We start from the raw sequence: 21,430 nt of genomic DNA on the forward strand, positions 1-21,430 counted from the left end.
TATTGATTAAGGCCAAGTATAGTAGAATCTCGATTATCACGCGTATATAGAACACACGAGTATTAGAAAATTTAATGTTGATCTTTGGTAAAAATAATTGGAAAACAGAAATATAATTCTTACGTTTTTAAGATAACAACTTAATTATTGATAATAGTGATTTCAACGATAATATAGATTTTGATAAATATTGATTTAATATAAAGGCTATGAATGAGATCAACTAGCTTATAACTAATTACGAATTTCTTTACTTTTTAATTTGTTGATCAAATCCCTCAGGTGATGTTAGAAAAATTCATTCATTTTAATGATTATAATAATTATAAATAATTTCAGGCCAGTCTCATTCAATTTCTAATTAATTTATACACTCCTAAATGACTGTGTCGATTATAAATATTTTCTTAAAAGATATAAGCCCCTGTTCAATATTAATATTTGTGGAATCTTCCAAAGTAAATTATCTTCTTTCATACGAAGACAAGTTATTTGCTTTATCTAAAAAATACAATTGCCCGAACACGTGTGATAATAAAAGTCCTTAAAGAATTGAAAAGGAAACTCGTGAAATCAGAGAATCGAAAGAAACGATATTAATTAAAAGTTTGATGTCTTAAATTGGTTTTGACCAAACTGGGCGTTTACAATGCAATTTTTTACCTGACTCGTAAATCCATTTAAACGAGCTACGGTGCGTTTTACTTTTACTGACTGCACGCTACTGTGAATGCTTTTACAAAGGTCTTCGTTCGAACAATGAGACACGAGGTTAAAATACTGACGTAAATACCGATTAACCAAAGTTGGTTAGACTTTGTACGGCCACGGGAAGGAAAACGAAGGCAGTGATCGATTAAAAAAATGTACAATGACATAAGGAAATGTATTCAATGCCGGATAGTTTTCGCTAATAAGTAATTAGTGAACTACGGATTTATATGCTGTTTAAAGATATAAAAAATGCACAGAATATTCATGTGCAAAATTATACAAAAAATGCAAAGTATAATAATCTTCACGATATTCAATAAGGAAAACAATTTTCTAACCGAGTCGCATTTTTTTAATTACATTCATAATGCTTAGCTATTAATTTTCACTAATAAGTGTTAGAAATGTTCTGCAGTCTTGTGTATCTTAGCCATTTCAAATTGTTCCTATTTATTCCTGCGACAGCTAGTTTCTTCGATATCACTTGTTGTCATTATAAACTTAATTATTACGAACTAAGAGTGTACATGCCGAAAATGATACACAGATGAAAGTTTCATAGAACACAAGAACATATTTGTCAAACGTCTATGACGAATGACGTTCCATGAGTAATCTGAATAAATACGAATCATATCAGTCAAAAATATCACGCGTTCTATTCAGAAGCACTTTGCGTGAACGCTTTAAGTATCATGCTTTACCATTGTTGGTGGTTCAAAGCTGCTTTGTTTTTTCAACTGGGACCAAGCAAATAAGTACCACGTGGAGTCCTTTGTATCTCAATGTCAGTATATCTCACTTTTGTATCCCAATGTTTATGGTTTCTAATAATATCTCAAACGTGCGTAAATTTATTTAATATTTTCATCGACAAACGTGATGAATCAGCTGATATAAATTGAATTAAGCAGAATCCCCCTATTAAGCTTTTCGTGAAAATTTAAGAATTATTACTAAGAGAATTGGCTGTTGAAGTAAATTTAATGAAGATCGCACTTAAATCGAGTCAAAGGATGATGATATGTCATAGGACGAAATATAGAAATTCAAAATTTTATTCTAATCATATCGTAAAAATAAAAATCATTTGTTGAATATAGATTTCTCTATTAAAAAAAGCACAAAGAGAAATTTCAACAGAAAATTTCACGATTATATAACTTTGTAATACAAAATATGTAACGCTTCACCGATAAATTTACTTTAATACAATAAGACAAAGTGAAAGAGTTACGTTCGATTCTATCATACTGAAACCGCAAATGTTTATCGCTTATTCTATCCTTTGCTTTTCATTACATTAATTAAACGGTAGGAAATGTTATAAAACTATTGACTTTCAATGTATTTTCTTCATGTTTAAGTATATGTTTTATGTTTAAAGTCTGTAATTGGAAGTCACCGCAAAGCTGAAAGGCAAGCAGAAATAAAGAATATACGGTTGACTTTCAGTTCCTTGGAATCTCGATAGTATTCCGATTAGAATCACGGTTTACAAAGATAATTCAGCGTAGCTGTGTCTAACAGCACCACAGCTCGTAACACTGTTCATTTGCATTCTTTTGTTCTGTGTCACAATTCGAAACAATTAGACATTATATTAGGAACGAGAGAGTGAGATTTTTCCGAGTAAAATGATCGACCATAGCTCATAGTTCGACATTTACATATAAAGGATAAGATAGCGATGATTCCATGAATTATGGCAACGATTCCATAGAAATTTTTGCAAAACAGCTGCATTACTTTTTACTGTCTGAAAAGTTGACGTGGTATAATACTCATATAAATTCTGTGTATATTTTCTTATTCATAATCTGAAGTATACAACCACGAGGACAACCTTTCCGCGGAGTAAATATAATACCTAGATAAAATTACGTTTCAGAGATCGTGTATAACAAATCTGCCAACAACCGTGTTTTTTCAATGCATGTATACGACCGCTGAATACAGGATGTATCAGTGTTGATCGTGTTTTGCAACAACCTACCAAGTGAAATGAGGAAAACTTGTGCATATATATTTTTCGTTATTTCTTTGATTGCTTTTTAACCAGTTTAACAAGGATGACGAGTTGACTCGTCATTTAGATAGTTACCTTTTTGGACCCAATAATTCTTTTAACTGGAAATTCCTTATCCTCTTAGTGGTGTTTTACTTTTAGTGAACATAAACTATTTATCGTCTATTTATATTTGCAAGGACTAAATGAAATTAATCTGTCTTTATCAAGCTTTTCAGATTCTGTGACTGTAAAAATTAAATTTGATTAAAAGATGATCCCGTTAAGAAGGTTAATTGACTTTAGATTAAATATTTATAATACTTATACATATATATATATATATATACACACAAGTATTCTTATGTTTTATATTTGATTTATTACAGTAAATCTTGTTTAATTCTTCGAATCTTTAAATTTCTCATCTTACCTAATTTTAGCAAATCTATTTCATATTTCACACCTGGGATATTTTTTAACGTTAAAAAAATATAAATAGATGGAAAATTACCGGTACAACGCAAGAATACCCATATCAAGTTTTGACTATTTCCGCAAGTCATTTAATACTTATTTTTGTTCTTGTTTATTCATAAAATAATTAACATTTATTAAAATACATTCAAAATAATTTATTTCTAGCGATATCCATTATTCAATAAAAAAGGTGATATCATTATTATCCTTGCTAATATGCCTCGATTTTAAGCGACTTTGAACTTGAAATTTATATCGTAACTCGTGTTGTGTTTTCTTATTTCTTTTTAAATAAATCACACCTATAATAATGCATGCATTTACAAATATTTCTCATTTAGAATCTTAGCCATTAATTATTTCAAACGTCGTTCAAACTTGAAATTTCAGATATCTATAACTTACAATTTCTACGCTACATCTTTCGCTATACACGTATGTATCTTATATTATACTTTACATGATTCTATATTGATTTAAAAAAACTTATGATTTATTTATCTTCTCAAATATATTCTCTATATAAATCTCATTATTTATCCTAACCTCTTTTCTATCCTAATAATCATAACCTTATATGATTCTTATCTCATTTAATACGTCAACTTGTACGTATATTAATTACACTTGAATAAATTTCGAGACAAATCAAATCAGGAAGCTGAACGTTCATTTAAAAGTTGCCAATACACAACGAATTCCAAATTTATAATTCTATTTAATATCTACGCCAAGAATGAAATTATGTATAAAATATCGTGGCAAATTGTTCACCTATACGTACGTATTACAAAAAAAGGCTATATAGTTTATTTCAGGATTACCATTAAGCCATTCATTATGTTAACTTCGCAGAAATCAAAATAATCAACTGCATAAAGTAAGTAAGTTTTACAGTTTCATTATTCGACAAATTTTAATTACTTAAATAATTAGTGTACAACATCTCAAAGAAAGTGACTTACTTCCAGAAATTTATTTGTCGTAAAAGTATCACACACAAACCATCGTGTACTCCAAGATAAATTTTAAAAGTAACATTTGTAACGTCATCTTCCTTCTATACTTTTGAGATTATAAAGTTTATCTCGAATATCGACTAACAACAAATTCACACACAATTATCTAAACCACTAGTAAGATTATCTAACTTATTCACCTTGTATATGGATTAAGATGTCGCTATGGTTCTCGAAAATACGAAAAACGCGGCGCGGAATTCAATTACAAATTCGACTTAGGTATTCCCACGAAACACAACTGACATGTTTAAATGTTGATGTTCTTGTAGTTCTAGAATATTCGTATCATTGGACAACGATGTCGTTACCTTACATGATCTGCTATCAGGTCGCGACAAAACACAGATAGCCGATCGTGAAGTTTCAATGAAAACTCGCCTCATGCTCCTTGAGTAGGTATTTACTGGCTGTACCATTCGTTTCGAATTACCGTTATCCGCGTTTGAATTCGGTGATCTACGCAACGAGGATCAAGTGATTGTGATAAATTTACGCTAAGTTATAGATCGCGGACCGATCGAGTCACGAGATCTCGTGAACTGATTCGCCGGGACCTTTAAATTCGCTTTTATGAGCGTGTCACGTGGCGTTGTAGGTATATATCGGTGACGATTTCACGTTACACTTTCTGCATGTGGCAGGTCACTATTTTCGTTCGTATCCGATTTCTCGCATCAGCTTTTTCCATGGTTACTCCGATGGCGCGCACAGGCTTGGACTCAAGCGGAATACCGATACCCGATAACTTAAAATAAATGAGGTCGCCAGTGATAAATATTAAATAACTGTACATGTGCAGGCCACGGCTTGCACGCGTATACCTGTTCGCGATACCTTTGCTTTTGCTAACCCGATCAAGAAACGAGCAATGAGAGGATGATCGATAATAGCGAATGATCGTAAAGAGAAAGGACTCGATCGATCTGATGGTAACTACCCGTACTTTTATACGATCTCAACAAGGATAGATAGATCGAAAAAGAATAAAAGACTCGCTTACGTGTTAACGGTGTTGGATCGTCGGTTCGTCCAATCGACAAGATTTTCTTTCCTTTTTCTTCTCGAGTTTCTTCCGATTTCTTCGCCGCTCCAGCGCTCTTACTCCTTTCCTCGCTTCTCTAATCGCCTGCGCGCGATCAGAGGTGTCCGAACCGAACGAAAATACGGAAAACGAAAAAGAAACGATTCTCTAGATTTAAATGCTCCTTGGCCACGGGGCAACACTTCTCCCTCGTTTGTATGTTTCCTTCCGTGGAGAAAGGCGTGTTGTTTGTATTCGAATTTTTCTTTCTCGTTTTCCTCTATATCTTTTCCTTTTTGGTTCTTCAAGATCGAGCCTCACCGCACGATGACCGCACGAGACCGCGGAGAACGAGCACGCGAAGAGTAAAATCGGTTTTGAAGACGAGAGCGTATGTGTAGCAGCGAGCAACGGCGAAATCAACGAGCTTCGAAAGCGTGGAAAAACGTAAATGAATCTTATAAAGTAGCTACATCCGAACGGTTCGGGGGTTCGGAGACAACTGAGCCTACCGGCGGACTTTGGAATCGGTGAGCGGTGTGTGTCGGTTCGCCGGACTCGCGAAGACTTCTCGAGTTCGAGGCTCCGAGAGTCGTGCTCGTTGTTTTCTTCTGTCTTTCTCCTTCTTTCTATATCTGTATTTCTCTCTTTTTCTCTCTCTCTCTCTTTTGGTACACCAAGTGCACGGTACACGCGCGTTCTACCTTCGCGACGAGTTCGCTTCTGTTCCTCCTGTTTCTCTTTCTGCTCCTTTTGTTCCTTCGGCCCATGGCTTTTCTGTATTACCAGCCGCGCCTCACCGCACGCGGACCCACCGCAAAACGCAAGCGCACGACCAAACCACGCACGCACGTGCGTGTCCCGCGACTTTGCTCGTGTACAACCCGATCTTAATGGTACGATGAAAATCGTCTTGTTTGCTCGTTGTCTGCCGTCTTCCGCTCATTTGTCCGCAACAGATTCAATATTGATTCTTTTTTTCTTCGTAGTTTCTTACCTCTTTTTAATACCTTTTTACGCAATTCTAGGTTTCTAATGAAGTATCAGTGGAAGTTGTGAATCTGACAGCCATACAAGAAGACTGGTAAGAATAAGTACATAAATACTTATACTCAAAGCTTAAACTAAAAATTATGAAAATGACACACGATGAAAGATGCATTACATACAAGATGTCTTCGCAAGCTTAATGAACGTAATAATATTCCGTCTGTGTTATTGTATACTTGGATATATAAGCAAAAGTGCAACATTTTACCAAATAATTAATGAGAAATAAATTATCCATATGTATACGTTTGAAGATTTCCCTAGCACGAATGTAGGAATTCAGTGATTTTTAAATATCTTTTATTAGATAAGTGTTAGGTTAACAGAGTTTCGTTACATCATTTCACTGACAATTCGAACGGACTTAAAAAAATGAAATCACAGAAAAAAGTTTCAGATAATCACTACAATCGATGCAAGAGATGAAACTAAGAAGGAACAACGTCCATTTAATATACTCAAGTAGGCAGGCCTGAATCTACTGAAGACAAATAAAGAATTAGATATGTATGAAAAATACATTCGCACGTATAGCATGGTTTGTTGTATGACGATTTGTGGTTTGTGAATATTAATGACATGGGGAATTACTGATCGCGCTCAACTATCGAGAACTAGTTGAATAGTTTTGTTTAATAAAACTAGCTTTCTTTGATTAATCTGTTAACGTAAACAAATCTTTCTTCGGTTTATCAGTGCGAAATGATTCAATTTTTTCCGTAATAAATAATTAACAGTAAAAATGGGAGTGATGTTCCTTTTATAATATATGTATGTATATGCATACTAGTATGTATTGAATTAAAAATTTGACATTAAAATCTTCTAAAAGAATTAACCTTAAAATAAATTTTCAGGAAGTCGGATTTCCCTCATTAGGGTTAAGTTATTAACTCGAATAATGGTCATATAATTGGGATAAACATAAAGTTCATTGTTATCCGTTTATGGTTACTGAATCATTGGTATATTATAAACGGTGTATTGCGTTATAGTAAGCCACTTAGCACGTGCATCTGAATGCATTAAAGATCGCAGGGGGTAGGTCACAATACGGTTTTAATACGATTCTTTTGTTGTCTCTGAATCAGTATGGTCGATATATATCAAGAATATAACAAAGTCTTGAGTAACCGTAAAGGAGTTCCAAATTATTCAACCCCAAGAAATCATTCGAAGAATTTTATGGCTTTCGACCTGGAAAATCCTGTTACGGGACAACTTTCTCAAGAAATGACCTTCTAGTTTCTTAACAGTCGAAAAACCTTTCTTCCTGTTCGTGATAGATAAACACCATCATAGGTTGTTCTCTCAACGATCTCCTGCTGATCTGAAAAAGAGACACAATTACGAATGATCAAAGATATTCGTTTTTATCACGTGATGCAATAAAGATGTTGTCCAGATACGCATAATAAAATCTCAAGCCCGTATGTAAAGTCGCATCCTTGGTATATCCCTGGGGGACCCTCGGATGCCATCGGTGTTTTTCCATTACACAATCATTAACAGAACCTATCGACACTAGAATTCTCGTCTAATGTACAGGTGCTCTGGGGCACCTTGAAGATGACCACTCCTCTATTAGATACTTTTTGTGAGAAAAAACGACGGAACGTAAAGCAAACCAGCGATATTCGTCGATTTGAATGATAATGAATATCAATAGAATTCGCCTGAAATCAAGCAAACAGCTGAAATAATATTACAAAATTAGCTTATTATTCGATACATTGATGTAATATTTTGTCGTGTGGAATAGAAATTTGTCTGAAATTTTCACCAAGTAGGCCATGGCTTTATGGGCCGATTTGTAGATTATGACATCAATACTTTTTACGTAACATCGGTGGACGCCAAATACCTTAGTTGGGTTAATATTCAGGATGCACCACTGAACCGATCGGCTGACCAGATTATTCACGTCCAAAGTCGTTTACACGTTACAGCTGTCTCGCAAAGGAATAAAGAATATTAGGACAAACAGGTAGCTCATGGTTTCCATTATTCCATTGTACGTAAGATTTTATTTATGCGTAAACACGTGTTTATGTGCAAAGAAAATCTTTTTTTTCGATCTTGAGGCTAGTTTATTGTTTATAAAGATTTCTACAATAATATGTTAAAAATGAAATTTTATTATTTTTGTAAAAGTTAAGTTGTAATATGTGACATTTGTTCTACATTAAATTTTTATTGTTTTGTAACAAATTACAAATAAAAGTAATGGGAGGTATTAAAAATCGGAACACATGTAATAAGATATTCTTTATTCTATAAATGTGTCCATTGCATACATTAAATAGTAAATAATACCTAAGTCTGTCATGTTTTTAATATTTCACAGACTAGCTCAGCATATCAAGCAACTTTTTATATACTAGCTCAACAACGTCTGTAGCCCACAGAAAGTCTATGTGATTAAACTTCGCGAATGGCACTTTATAAATAATTGGTTTCTTTGGTAATTCGTTACTTAATCTCATCACATCCTAAATCGGAAAATGTACAATTATAACAAAAAAATACCAGTATTTAAATATCTATATCCTATTAAAGTTTATGAAATACATACAACAGGACTAGATAACCAATCGTTATTGCCGCAAAACAATATGATTGGCATTGCAATTTTTGATAAATTGTATTTAGGTGGTTCGGTGCTCTTATAAATCTCCATATTTCGCTTTGCACCATAGTCATATTGTTTGAACTCTCCAGATTCTATTCCTTGGCCATAATGAACTACGGTTTTCGACGACGTACCAGCTGGTGCATGGTTCAAAATCACAGGCAACAGCGTCTGCAACGATCCGAGATTTGCATAAATAATCAAAAACTAGTGTAGCAGATTTCTATATTAGTCATTGTGTACTCACGTAATTAAATTGCGCTTTGTCGAACCCAGTAAGAACAAACAGCGAATTAGCACAAATTTTTTCCTCCCAGGATTCGAAGGTACATAAATATTTTGATAGGAACTTTAAAACGTTATTTTGCGGTAACAACTCACCTTCTCCCAATAGAGAGAAAATGATCTAAAGATCAATATAAAAATATTGCAATAAGAATTTAGATGTTGCGTTGAGAATATCATTGGAGTTATTTATTTATTATTTATTTATTATCCTTTTTACCTTATCATATGCAAACGGAGCTATATATCGTAAAGGACTTTTTACGTGTTTCATAAATACTACTGGAGCAAGACTGTACGTTGATTGCAACAGTCTTGCTATTTGCGGCCGTTCGCTAGCCATCACGTAGAAACATGTTGTACCCATTGAGAATCCAATATACGCTCTCAAAAAATTTTCCTTCAGTTTTACGATGTAAGTGATCATTGCCGGCAGATCATAAATACCCGACTCGTGCCAACTAAAAAATTTGTTATTATTAATGTAATAATTATAGATAATTAATATAATAATTATATACATATAATTATATAATTTATTTCTGTAATATCCTTGTTAACTATCTTTTGTTATATGAGGCATAGTTTTTTATTTAAATCGTTACCACCAGCATTATATATAATATACCGTTCTCTTGCATATTTTGAATCATTATCAATAATTTCTTTTTTACGAATACCTGAAGTCCCAAAATTTTAAATCTTTGTGAGATAAGGAGACATGCGCTCTTGAATATGTATTACCACGAAAATTTCCGAGCCATACATCATAGTCACGATCAGCTAATAAATAAGCTATAATAAAGAAGAAATATTATTATATGATTTAAAAATCAATTAGTATTTGTAAACCAAAAAACAATTTGTGTTTTTGTACCGAGAGATTTCCCTTTTCCAGATATAACCCAATCTGCAGAACTACCTAACAGCCCATGTTGCAAGAAAATCGCGGGAGATCCAGGTTTCCCTGGAATCCGATGCATCGTCAATAGATAACCATCTTCCGTTAACGTTACATGTGCTTCGGCTGGATAACCGTCTTTTCTTATCATCTGCAGCTAAAAAAAAAATAATTCAAATTAATAATGAATAATCATTATTCACTAACTATAAAAATATAAAATATCACAATGCACAAAGGAAAATTATATTACGCATATTATACTATTGTTTACATCTTAGATAGTTAAAATTATCTTTAAAAAATCTATCCAGAATCGTAAAAATCTACACACAAATCGAATTATAATGCATTTGAAAATATTAATTATTACACTATAACGTGTTTCATTGTTTCAATAACAACGACAACAATTTTTTTAGAAGAAGAGAGAATCGTATTTTACTTAAAAAGAATAATATTCTTAATTATGTATGTATATAGATATTTATATGTTGGAATTGCGTTATATCATAAAAAAATTTGCTACCATCGCATTTTATTTCACCATGCATTAAGCATGTTAATGTGATAAGTATATTCCAAATAGTTAGTTAACAGTAAATAAACATACAATTTCATGTACTAATTATGAAACATAACATATTTTGCAATTTACGGTTTAAAAAAATGAATATGTGTAATAGGTAGTACAGAAACTTTTCAATTTAAACCACTTTACTGTAAACTATTTTTCAATTATAATAATTACGAATGTTTGCAAAAAAGTATTTATAAAGTACACAAAAAGTAAACATGCTTTTAGATAGTAGGTGTATTTTCTCGAGCACTTTGCATGTAATTGGGTATTATTTACACTGGTAAATAAGTTAAGTACGTATGCTATTCCGTAATCAAACAATAAACGATGTGCGTATCTTTCATTTCTGTGACCAATTTTTCTTATATTTAATAGCGATAAAATTAATAAAATGAAGAATGTAATTCTACTTACTGTATTAAGTTCCTCATCTGGGTTGAGATTTTCATTACGATGAAATAATTTGCCATTAAAATTGGACAAAATCGCAGAAGAGAGAGCACATAGCGATAAAAGTATGACGATCTGACCTTTCATTCTAAGAATGTTGGAAAACAGCGAAACAAACACTTTATTTGAAATGTTTAACTGTAAAGAAACTAAAGAAAAAGCTCCGTATAATACACTTTACTTGAAATATTTAGTAGTAAAGATGTGGTGATACTGCCGCTCAAGTTACTCTCCGTAAAGTGAAATATTATATGTACATATTTGTCATCCTCTTTAGCGCCAATCTTTATCACTATGAATGAGTTTCAGGCATTGTACGTTAATCACAGTTTGTGATTCACAGTCCATTTCAATGTCGAAAAATTAATTCATTTGTTTTAAATTAATCAATTTGTTTTAAATTATACTAAAATTCAGTGTTTCTCCGTTGTTTGTAAGATCTGAAAGCTTACGATGTAAGTAAAATTTTCATATTTTGTCTTATATATAGTATATCTACCGTACTTCGTGAGTAGAGAGAAAAATAATTACATGCATACATGTAGTTATCTGAAATATGTCATACATCACACATTATATTTTATCACTTTAGATAATTTATTCACTTCCGAAATAAATTTTTTATATGAAAATCAAAAGTCTCTCTAATATTTATTTACTTATTGTTTATATCTTTGTTTACTATTTTTAATTTTGATAATTTATTCGCTATCTCTAATTTCTACAATACAAATATTTTATATAAGTATATATTTTTGATACAAAAAAATGTATAACCATAATATTGTTTCAAATCATTCTTCCATTTTTGATATAAGGTTCAAAAATATAATTGAATCTCATATTGATGTTCATAGTTCACGAATCATGGATAATATTTGCAAGTAATATTTATTTTCATTGCTTACTAGAGAAACAAAATTATGATTAATGATAGATAGAATATATATATTTTATAAACATAATTATGTTTATGTTTGAGGTTATGTTTATAAAAATTTTAAATACATTGTATTATAATGTCTCTTGTTTTCTATTACATTAGTCTTTAAGTAATCAGAACAAATGTATGTCAAACACTTATTTTAACACTGTTAATTGTTTAAATATTTATCCATATTAATAATTATATTACTATATGTACCATAGAATAAAACTGTAATATTCATGTACTTGTCGATGTAGGATATTCACTTTATTACTTTTTTATTGATATAATTTTCTTAATAGATTTTAGAAACGTTATTTAAGGTTTGTAAATGAAATACTGATTTAAAACAAAAGCATTAAAATAAATGTTTAATAGAATACTATATACTTTCAAGTATATGTATGTTTTAAACGTTTTCTTAAAGCCGATAAATTATTTTGTCATAATTTTATTTCGTTTGATCAACGCATTTAATTGTTAATAGAAGACCTACAAATATAATACTTCTATAAAGATAGTCTAAATTGTATTACTTCCAATGTATTACGCATACGTTTATTTCAAACTACTTAATGTGAATGTCAAATAAGAACCGCATAACCTTAAAAAGCTATAAACATGTGACCTTACTTCTGATAAGAAAACTTCGGTAATTTGAAAATTCTAATTTTTTAAAAATTATGTTGGCTAATAGCAAACCTAAAAGAAGATATCAACTATTTTTTTGCCTTTTTTCGGTGTTTCACGATGAAAACACTCTTCGAATGGAGATAGATGATACCCTATTGCCCTGTGTATCTTTAAAACTATAGTAGATATAAAAAAAATGGTTATAATAGCAATTAAATGTTTTTTATACTTTATAAGACGATGCTATTAACACAATAAAAAATTTTTGTTTATATAAATATAACAATGATATCTGACATTCAAACATAAATAATCCAATGCACAGATCTTGCAAATTTCTTGCTTTGATATAGCTTTTCATGTGTACTTACAAATACAATGATGTTTTGGAATTTTATATCATATAAAGCACTCATAGATTCGTTCACATTATCTGATAAGTTTAACATATTTAATATATTCATTTGCATTTATTCTACATAATTTTCGATGTGACAGAAGATTCTAAATTTTTCACAATAACGGTGGTGGTGGATTTTTTATTTAAACAGCAAATTTTTATCACTCTAATAGCATCATCTTATAAAGCATAAAAAACCATTCAATTTTTATTCTAACCATTTTTTTATATCTATTATACTCTTAAAGATGTACTGGAAAATAGAGTAATATCTACTTTAATTCAAGGGGTATTTTTACCCTAAAAACCCGAAAATTAATAAAAAGAGGAAGATAAAAATTTTCTGGTTATCGAAGTTCCTTTGTGGATATTTGAAATTGTCTTTCATTTGTATTTCAGCTGATAAAAATGAATGAAGTAACTTTACCACCCTCACCAAATTGGTATTTAAGTAATATTCTTGCTTGTTCTTTTAATGGTACTATAGCATGGGGTGCTAGAAATATAATTGTTATTGGTAAACTTAATGAAAATGATAAAATATTACAATACTCTATTATTAAGCATAGTCACAAATCCAAGGTGACATGTCTTGCATTTACTCCTCAGTTTGAAGAAGTAAATGCTAATTTAATAGCTTCCACAGGAGATGATAACACAATTAAAATATGGAATTCAGAAACATTATCTATAACATATACTTATCTCTTAGAAAATGTAATGTAAAAATGTTTCTATATTAATATACATGTATGATAAATTTATAGTGATATATTTAAAATATTTTTTAATTTCAGGATAAACAAGCAATAGGCGTAGAATGGTCCTATAAAAATCCTTATGTTATATATGCAGCAACTTCTGATGGTTGTGTATTATCATGGAATGCTTATTTTAATACTGTTTCTTCAATTTCATTAGGAAAAGTGATACCTACTTATATTTCTTCATGTCCTCACGAACCACATCTTGTAGCTGTAGGTTCAAAGAGTGGCTTAGTTTATATTGTTAATTTTCAAGATAAAGGGAAAGTAGTTTACAAACTTAGAGGACATGATACTGAAATAGTTAGCTTATCATGGTGTCCCTCAAAAAATAATGTCCTAAGAGGAAATTTAAATAAAGATTTACTGTTAGCTTCAGGAGGGAAAGATAGGTAATTTAAAAAATATATATAGGTGCTTTTAACTATAATTTTAATGTATTCACTTTAAAATTGCAATGTGTAGATCAATTTTCATTTGGAAAGCTGGTGGAGATGGACGTTATGAAATGACAATTTCATTGCCTTCAGCACCTCTTGATTCTCAGCAGCATAGAAGTAAATTAAATGCTTCTATAGGTAATTGGGTAGTAGTTCACTGGATAGAACCTACACTATTGCTTACAAGTTCATGTTGGGGTGAATTAATCTCTTGGGATTTATCAACAATGATAAAAGGGAAACCTAATGTCAAAGTAATACATGCACATCACAGCAGGGGTTTATTTTGTATTGCGCATGTACCAAATACCCAAGACATTTTAGAAGAAAATTGGAGAATAAGACAAAGGTTTTTATAAATATATAATTTATGATTAAATATGATTATTAAGCAATTATAAATTTCTTATTAGTTGTAGACATATAATTTGGACTGTGGCACAAGATCGAAGAATTATTTGTTGTGGAATAAAAGAAAATAATGTTGAAATAGATCATGATATATTTACACAAAGTGGGTTTGTTTATTGTATGGCTGCTTGTCCATTAGACACTTCACATATTGCATTTGGTGCTGGAGATGCAATGTTACGATTATGGAATTTATCAGCAGCACATGATACTACTTTTGATATAACTGTTTTATGGCAAAAAATTAATGGAAAAATTCGCGCGGTAAGACCTGTATAATAGTTTCAAAAAGTCCTCTTTTTATACATTTTCTAGATTATAATTTCTAGAAAATTGGAATTTACATAATTAATAGATAGCATGGCATCCTGAAAAAGAAAATTTATTGGCTTATGCAACTGATGAAGGTCGAGTTGGTGTATTTAATACAAATGGAAATAAATCACCTACACTGTACAGACAATATCATAGAAGTGTAATATATACTATTGGTTGGGGCCCAAGTCCAAAAAATAAGTATGTTTTATACTCTTGTGGAGAGGGAGAGCTTGTGTATTATGACTCAGAAAAAGTTACAAATGAAGGTAGTATTTTTTATTTTTTAATTAATAAATGATTGCAACATTATTATATCATATTTACTATAAAGCTATAATTTCTCTCAACTAGAACCAAAATCTGTATTGAAAAAGGAATGTACAGAATTTTCATGGAAGCCAGATTTTTCTTGCTTGGCAGTAGGATTTGAAAATGGGTATGTTTTTAAATATGTTGTATGAATTCCATGAAAATAAAAATTTTTTTGTTTTTAGAACAATTTCATTTCTTAATCGAAAATTTGAAACACGTGGATTTGCTAAGTTTGCAACAGAAATGGTGCATTGCTTGGTCTGGCATCCTGAGAGTACAGCAACAGACTTGACATTTTCTCAGCTAAAAAATTATTTGGCTGTTGCTTTTGAATCATGTACTATACTTATTTTCGATTTATCTAATTTTATAGATTATTTTGAAAAAATGGAAGATTCAACTAATAATGAAAATTTGAAGGAAAAATGTGATATTTATAAAGTGCATGAAATTGTAGCTTCTTTAACTGGACATGTACAAAATGTTGTCTGTTTAGCATGGAGTCCACATGTAAGTGGACATCTAATATCTAGTAGTTATGATGGAACTGCACAGGTATTACAAATTATGTATATAACTATATAGATATCACCTTAAATACAAAGTGATAATATATTTAGGAATAATAAACATTTTTTGTAAAGATAAGTATTTACATACGAGTACTATTGGTTTGTAGATATGGAATGTTAGAACACAAGAATTAATAGCTACATATACAGGACACAATGGCCCAGTACTGTGTTGCATGTGGAGTCCATTAGACCCCGATTTTATTATAACAGGCTCTGCAGATTCTACAGTACGAATATGGAGAGTTGCTTATAATTTGCCACAAAAAAAAGTATATACAAAATTGCCAAAAAAGGCTAGAAAGAAACAAAATGAAACAAATAAAATTGTTGATACTATTGAAAATAGTTTACTAGAATTAACTAATGCTACATCAGAATGTTCTATTTCAGGTATTTCTCAAACTGCACAAAGTATAACAATAATATTGATAAAAGTAATTAAAAAAATATGTTATTATAATACAAATAACAAATATTTATCAATTTTTTCAGAATCAAAGACAATGATGATAACAGAGACAAAAAATAAAAAAGTACGGCCATATTTTTCAAAATGTTCTAATACAGCATCTCAAAAAACACTTTTACTTCATTCTCTTTTAAATATGGTAAAAAATATGAAAAGTGAAAATTTTAATATGGAAGATGTTCAGAAAGATGCTTCGTATCATATAGTACCAATATTATTTTCATCGCAAGAAAATTTTATATCTTACTTAACTACTGAAAGTAAGTTATTTGCTATTGAAACAACATGCAAGCTACCTATATATATTATATTTGCTTTATCTTTTATTACTATATAGAATCTGCTCATATTGGGAGAAATAACCATCATGTAATCACAGAAATGGATGTATGGTATGATAATCTCAAACAAAATTTAGAAGAAGCTGCTAAAGAAAAACGTCTCAATGACTTTCTTGTTTCACTTTCAGCTAGTCTGTCCATGAAGTATTTTTCCTTATTTATCTATTTTATAAAATGCAATTAAAGTCGCCGTAAAAATAATCTAGCAATAATGTATTGCAGAATATGGAAAGATATGTGTGAACTATATGCATATCAATTAGTAACTGAAGGCAATCCTTGTAAAGCAGTATCATATTTACTTTGTATACATAAAACCTACAAAGCTATAGAAGTATTTCAGGCTGCAAATTTGTACAAAGAAGCATATGTTCTTGCAAGATGTAGACTTGAATCTGATGATCCAGTACTAACAGAAATATTAAAAGAATGGGCAAAATATAGTGTAAATTCAGGCAATTTCGAGCAAGCAGCATGGATGTAAGTTATATTAATTATATATATATTTTTTAATGTAAATTATATTTTTATTTAAAAATTTTAATTATGTTATATATAATTTTATTTTCAGTCATACTAAATTAGGAGAATTTTCTGACACAGTAAAATACCTTGCACGCCGTAAAGATGCAGCTACGTTAATAACGGCAGCTGAAATTGCTTTTTTATGTAATGATGAAATATCAAGTAAATCTTTAGCTGAGCAAGCAATAATTGCAACTTTGATAAATTCAGAGTATGATTTTGCACGAAATATAATAGATAAGTTTCCATATCTCAAGGTATATTTACATATATGTTTTGTGTTTAGGTTTTTTCCTTATTTTAAATAATTATTATCTTATGAAAAATGTTTGTTTTTATTTTAGTATCAAGAAATATATTTGTTAACTTATGAAGAACTTAAAAAAGTTATTAAGGGTAATGTAACTCTTGATTTGATTCAAACATGGATAGACGGAAAATCAAATTATGGTCTATTACAAACTTTAGAGACAGTTTGCGGTGATTGTAATTCTTATTACACTGACTTGTGTCAAAACAGTTTTTGCAATATTTCAGACAAGGAGAAAATGGTAAGATTCACGTGATCTAGTTTTTAACATTGTGAAGAATTGGATTATTACGTTTAATAACTCCTAATTTCAGTTATGGTTAACAATTGGTCATGAGGTTGCATTAGCAATAGCCTCTATTGAAAAAGAACAGAAATTGAAGCACATTGTTACTGCATTACATACAATTACTCAATTTGAACTACTACATCAAAAAGATTTAGAACATCTACATAGTTTTTTAATTGAAATTATCATAAAACTAGATATTAAAAGTCCAATGGATGAAACAAGTATTTATACAAAAGCTGATTATTCTGTATCAATTAGTTTACGAGCTTATTTATGTTATGCTCTTCTAAATTGGTTTGTATGTAATATAAACGAAGAATCTATTAATAATAATATACAAAATTACACCAATTTGATTGAACATTTACTTGAAGATGCATTAAATAAACAAGCAATAAGACACTGGACAGTAACAAGTGAAATTAACAAATTGGAAAATCAATTAGCTTCTGCAAAATGTAAGTTACAGAAATATTGCTTAAATAAAAAATTGTTTATTAATTATTAATGATAGATATAAAAAATAAAAAAACTAACACTGATTCATTGTTAGATAAATATTTGTTTGTTTTTAGGTAAAATGCAAGAAGAAATTAAAACTGATCAAGATATAGAATCTTTCATGGAAAAACTAAATACATTAAAGGAACAGAAGAATCAGATCCTCAATGATTTAGTTTATATCCCAAATCCTGTTATGGTATATGGCAAAGCAAATGAACTATGCAGCAAATTGTGCGATGAAACTATAAAAAATAAGTTTTTAGAAAGTGTTTCCAAAATGTGGTTAGATGCTACTACATAAATAAACATGTATTTGATTTTTTTGATATATTCTTTTGATAGATACATTAGATACTAATGATAGTTAACAATCTTGAATTTCCTACTTTATTATTTTTATCATTCAATTATTTTTTTATATTTTTTATTTATTAACCCATTTGCATCATGGTCCTACTTAAGAGGCCATTTGAAGGCATCAGCGGCGTTCAACTTGCGACTGGTCCCCATCACCGCGCGCGGTCGGTCGTAGGTGCAGTAAATGACATCCGAATTGTTCATGGAGTTTATCGAAAATTTACTATTCAAAACGATTGTTAGACAATGTTACCTTGCGAACATCGTATCTTACATTCTTTATAACAGAGAAAAAAAGTAAAAATTATTTATTTAAAAAAAAAGATATTTAGATTAAAATGGAAATTAAATCATATTATTTCTCGTGGAATTCTTTAAAATGGTCAATACATAATGGTACATCACAAATATGGCAATTAAAAACCGTTTCTCTTCGAGTACGTTTAGATAAGCATGCAACGCATCGATTTGACGTTCTGCTTCCCTTTGCTGGAGTTGGAGGTATCCGAATAGGAAAATGCCTGCCAGTATATCGCGTTATCGAATAATTAGATGCATCACTTACTTTTATATTTGGTAAATATTCACCAATAATTTCTTCGGCTAATTGTTATTTAAAAATATGAAAAGCTCGATCTTTTTTATAATTTTTAAAAATTACATAATTGTTTAGTAACATCATGTCTATAAGATAAAAAAATATTTTCTTATAGACTTTTTTATATCTTCGCATAGTATCAAATTTACTTAACATTTGATCGCGAATATCAACTCCACCCATATTCTGATTATAATCAATTACTACTGTTGGTTTTACATATTTTTGTCTCCATTTTTTTTCTCCATTTCAGCAAATTCTAAGCTATGTATAGTTGTTAGTAAAACGACATCTTTTTTATCCTTCCATTTTATCGCCGCCTTATCTCTTGTAGAATATCGCGTAATAATCCGCGCTTGGTGATAGAAAACAGTCGCAGTGCGCGGATTAATCCGCGCTTGAATGCAAATGGGTTAATGTATTGCACGTCTTATAGAATATTGTAATATGTTATATTAAACATAATTTTATGAAGTACAATTTATTTAAGTGAATGTTGATAAATTAGGTAATGACTTTTTATTTATAAAAATTGTTTATAATTACAGAACATTTTTTTATCAATAAAAAAGTCGATTTTTTGTAATAAAGCATTTTTCTTTTTAATTTGAAGTTATTTTCCAAAAACGAATTTCTCTGTCACTTGTCGCGCAGACGTACGGTAATTTATAATGGCACGTTATTCCACCTATTAATTTAACTTGCCCACAAATTATTTCTTGTTCAGTTTTTATATTTGTAACCTTTAATAAATTATCTGGTCTGCCTATACTTGCTACAAAATTTTCATAGCCAAGGAAGAACTTCACTATTAAACCTCCTTCAATGTGAAGAGGTTTTGATTCTAAAGGTGGACTGAAAGTAACAAAAATTATCGATAAATATATTACAATTATTATTTTGTTCATTGGTTAATTTTTAAATTTATTTTGCAGTGCATTACCTAGGTTTGGATATATCCCATAAAATTAGCTTCCCAGCTGCTATAGCTGCAACTTTTAATGGGTTGGGTCCCCAGTCAATAGACATTAAGGGAACAATATCTGTATCTAAAGACATAATTGCTTGCTGACTGCGTACATCATACATATGAATCAATCCATTTTTTTCACCAACAAGGAGCTTGCCAGATTTTTCAAGATGAAAATTCACACTCATTCCTGGAGATGTTAAGTAAAATGTGGATATACATTTTTCATCTTCTTTTACAGCCCAAAGTTTACAAGTGTGATCATCAGACACAGAAGCCAATAATTCACCTTCGGTTTCATAACAAATTGAATTTATATAATCCTTGTGTCCTTCCATCTTGTATTAAAAGAAATGTCAATAAATTGATTCATAAAGAATAAGTTGCATTTATTATAATTCTTTAATCTCACCTGGCATACAGTGTTTTCATTCAGATCACTGCTATATAATCTTATTTTAAAATCTGCTCCAGCAACACAGAACATTAAAACTTTAGGTACAACACTCAAGGAGGTTTCTGGACTCCAAGCAATAGCATGTGGTCTAGTATCATGACGAAATGTTCTAAAAGGTTTATAAGCAATATCTTCCACTGTTTCATCTTCATCCTTATTATACAATAATAATAATAATAGTTACTATTCATTTAAAAATAATGTTTTTCTTGCAATCTTATTATATTCCATAACTGTTATTTTTTACAGTGATTAACGTTTTCATAAAACTAAAACATATATTCTGAACATCTATGACTGTTTTTCGGAGATAACAAGTAAAATTTCACTATACTGTTTTATTTTCTCATTCATGTATTTTTATATCCAATTAGAAGATAAGTTGTAGATCATATCTTTTTTTAATTTTTTGTCATAAAAATAATTTTCATGAAATATCAAACAGGTATATTATGTAAATTTTGTAAATTGAAATACCCAATAATACACGTATAATGAAACTCAATGACTTTACCTGAAATTTAATAGTACCGATGACAATTTCTTCGGCTAAAGCGACACAAATTAGATGTTGAGACCATTCGTAAGGAGATAACTCAACGCAATATATCTGTTTAGAAAAATGCAACTGATATGTAGGTGGTGTAGTTAAAGCTTCGTCCATCGTGTATTCGTATTCGTAT

At 30.3% G+C, this 21,430-nt stretch overlaps 4 protein-coding genes across 8 annotated transcripts in view; 1 reads left to right on the forward strand and 3 right to left on the reverse strand.

The window, feature by feature from the left end:
* Positions 1 to 5,979, reverse strand: part of LOC122572681 (UNC93-like protein) — a 55,800-nt gene extending 49,821 nt beyond the window's left edge. The window contains exon 1 of the mRNA XM_043737971.1: positions 5,225 to 5,979. The gene's annotated coding sequence lies outside the window, so the exon portion shown is untranslated. The remainder of the gene's footprint in view (positions 1 to 5,224) is intronic.
* Positions 5,980 to 8,550: 2,571 nt separating this feature from the next.
* On the reverse strand, positions 8,551 to 11,466 carry LOC122572683 (lipase 3-like). Its single transcript, XM_043737973.1, has 8 exons — positions 11,325 to 11,466; positions 11,108 to 11,231; positions 10,090 to 10,270; positions 9,893 to 10,007; positions 9,433 to 9,673; positions 9,175 to 9,333; positions 8,871 to 9,098; positions 8,551 to 8,787 (listed from the first exon to the last, which is right to left on the reverse strand). The coding sequence occupies exons 2-8, from the start codon at positions 11,228 to 11,230 to the stop codon at positions 8,644 to 8,646; spliced, it is 1,191 nt and encodes a 396-aa protein (XP_043593908.1). The 5' UTR covers position 11,231; positions 11,325 to 11,466; the 3' UTR covers positions 8,551 to 8,643.
* A 7-nt stretch (positions 11,467 to 11,473) lies between these two features.
* On the forward strand, positions 11,474 to 20,391 carry LOC122572677 (gem-associated protein 5). 5 transcript variants are annotated; one of them, XM_043737958.1, is made up of 17 exons: positions 12,289 to 12,723; positions 13,504 to 13,821; positions 13,902 to 14,260; positions 14,334 to 14,657; positions 14,722 to 14,983; positions 15,075 to 15,303; positions 15,389 to 15,473; positions 15,532 to 15,904; positions 16,029 to 16,314; positions 16,417 to 16,653; positions 16,731 to 16,878; positions 16,957 to 17,214; positions 17,306 to 17,516; positions 17,604 to 17,810; positions 17,884 to 18,319; positions 18,437 to 18,674; positions 20,256 to 20,391. In XM_043737958.1, exons 2-16 carry the CDS (start codon positions 13,513 to 13,515, stop codon positions 18,664 to 18,666), a joined length of 3,954 nt encoding a protein of 1,317 aa, XP_043593893.1. In that variant the 5' UTR covers positions 12,289 to 12,723; positions 13,504 to 13,512; the 3' UTR covers positions 18,667 to 18,674; positions 20,256 to 20,391. The 5 variants fall into 5 exon arrangements, with proteins under 5 accessions (XP_043593894.1, XP_043593897.1, XP_043593893.1 ...); XM_043737959.1 differs by lacking the exons at positions 12,289 to 12,723; positions 20,256 to 20,391 and adding an exon at positions 11,474 to 11,598 and having other exon boundaries at positions 18,437 to 18,691; XM_043737962.1 differs by lacking the exons at positions 12,289 to 12,723; positions 20,256 to 20,391 and adding an exon at positions 11,944 to 12,027 and having other exon boundaries at positions 18,437 to 18,691.
* Positions 18,699 to 21,425, reverse strand: LOC122572685 (nucleoporin Nup37). Its single transcript, XM_043737976.1, has 4 exons — positions 21,262 to 21,425; positions 20,703 to 20,900; positions 20,264 to 20,628; positions 18,699 to 20,175 (listed from the first exon to the last, which is right to left on the reverse strand). Exons 1-4 carry the CDS (start codon positions 21,409 to 21,411, stop codon positions 19,923 to 19,925), a joined length of 966 nt encoding a protein of 321 aa, XP_043593911.1. The 5' UTR covers positions 21,412 to 21,425; the 3' UTR covers positions 18,699 to 19,922.
* Between the last annotated feature and the right edge of the window lie 5 nt (positions 21,426 to 21,430).

Source organism: Bombus pyrosoma, linkage group LG11, assembly GCF_014825855.1.
Source record: "Bombus pyrosoma isolate SC7728 linkage group LG11, ASM1482585v1, whole genome shotgun sequence".
Classification (NCBI taxonomy): Eukaryota; Metazoa; Arthropoda; class Insecta; order Hymenoptera; family Apidae; genus Bombus; species Bombus pyrosoma.

What these genes read in the sequence shown, in the direction of transcription:
- LOC122572683 (XM_043737973.1), bottom strand. Translation starts at nt 11,230, where the DNA reads ATGAAAGGTCAGATCGTCATACTTTTATCGCTATGTGCTCTCTCTTCT. An exon ending in TGGAAAAGGGAAATCTCTCG is followed by an intron (nt 10,008 to 10,089) that starts GTACAAAAACAC and finishes TCTTTATTATAG; the next exon opens with CTTATTTATTAGCTGATCGT. An exon ending in ACAAAGCGCAATTTAATTAC is followed by an intron (nt 9,099 to 9,174) that starts GTGAGTACACAA and finishes GGATCGTTGCAG; the next exon opens with ACGCTGTTGCCTGTGATTTT.
- LOC122572677 (XM_043737959.1), top strand. Translation starts at nt 13,513, where the DNA reads ATGAATGAAGTAACTTTACCACCCTCACCAAATTGGTATTTAAGTAAT. An exon ending in TTAATGGAAAAATTCGCGCG is followed by an intron (nt 14,984 to 15,074) that starts GTAAGACCTGTA and finishes CATAATTAATAG; the next exon opens with ATAGCATGGCATCCTGAAAA. An exon ending in ATCAGAATGTTCTATTTCAG is followed by an intron (nt 16,315 to 16,416) that starts GTATTTCTCAAA and finishes CAATTTTTTCAG; the next exon opens with AATCAAAGACAATGATGATA.
- LOC122572685 (XM_043737976.1), bottom strand. Translation starts at nt 21,411, where the DNA reads ATGGACGAAGCTTTAACTACACCACCTACATATCAGTTGCATTTTTCT. An exon ending in ATGAAAACACTGTATGCCAG is followed by an intron (nt 20,629 to 20,702) that starts GTGAGATTAAAG and finishes TTTTAATACAAG; the next exon opens with ATGGAAGGACACAAGGATTA. An exon ending in TGGGATATATCCAAACCTAG is followed by an intron (nt 20,176 to 20,263) that starts GTAATGCACTGC and finishes TGTTACTTTCAG; the next exon opens with TCCACCTTTAGAATCAAAAC.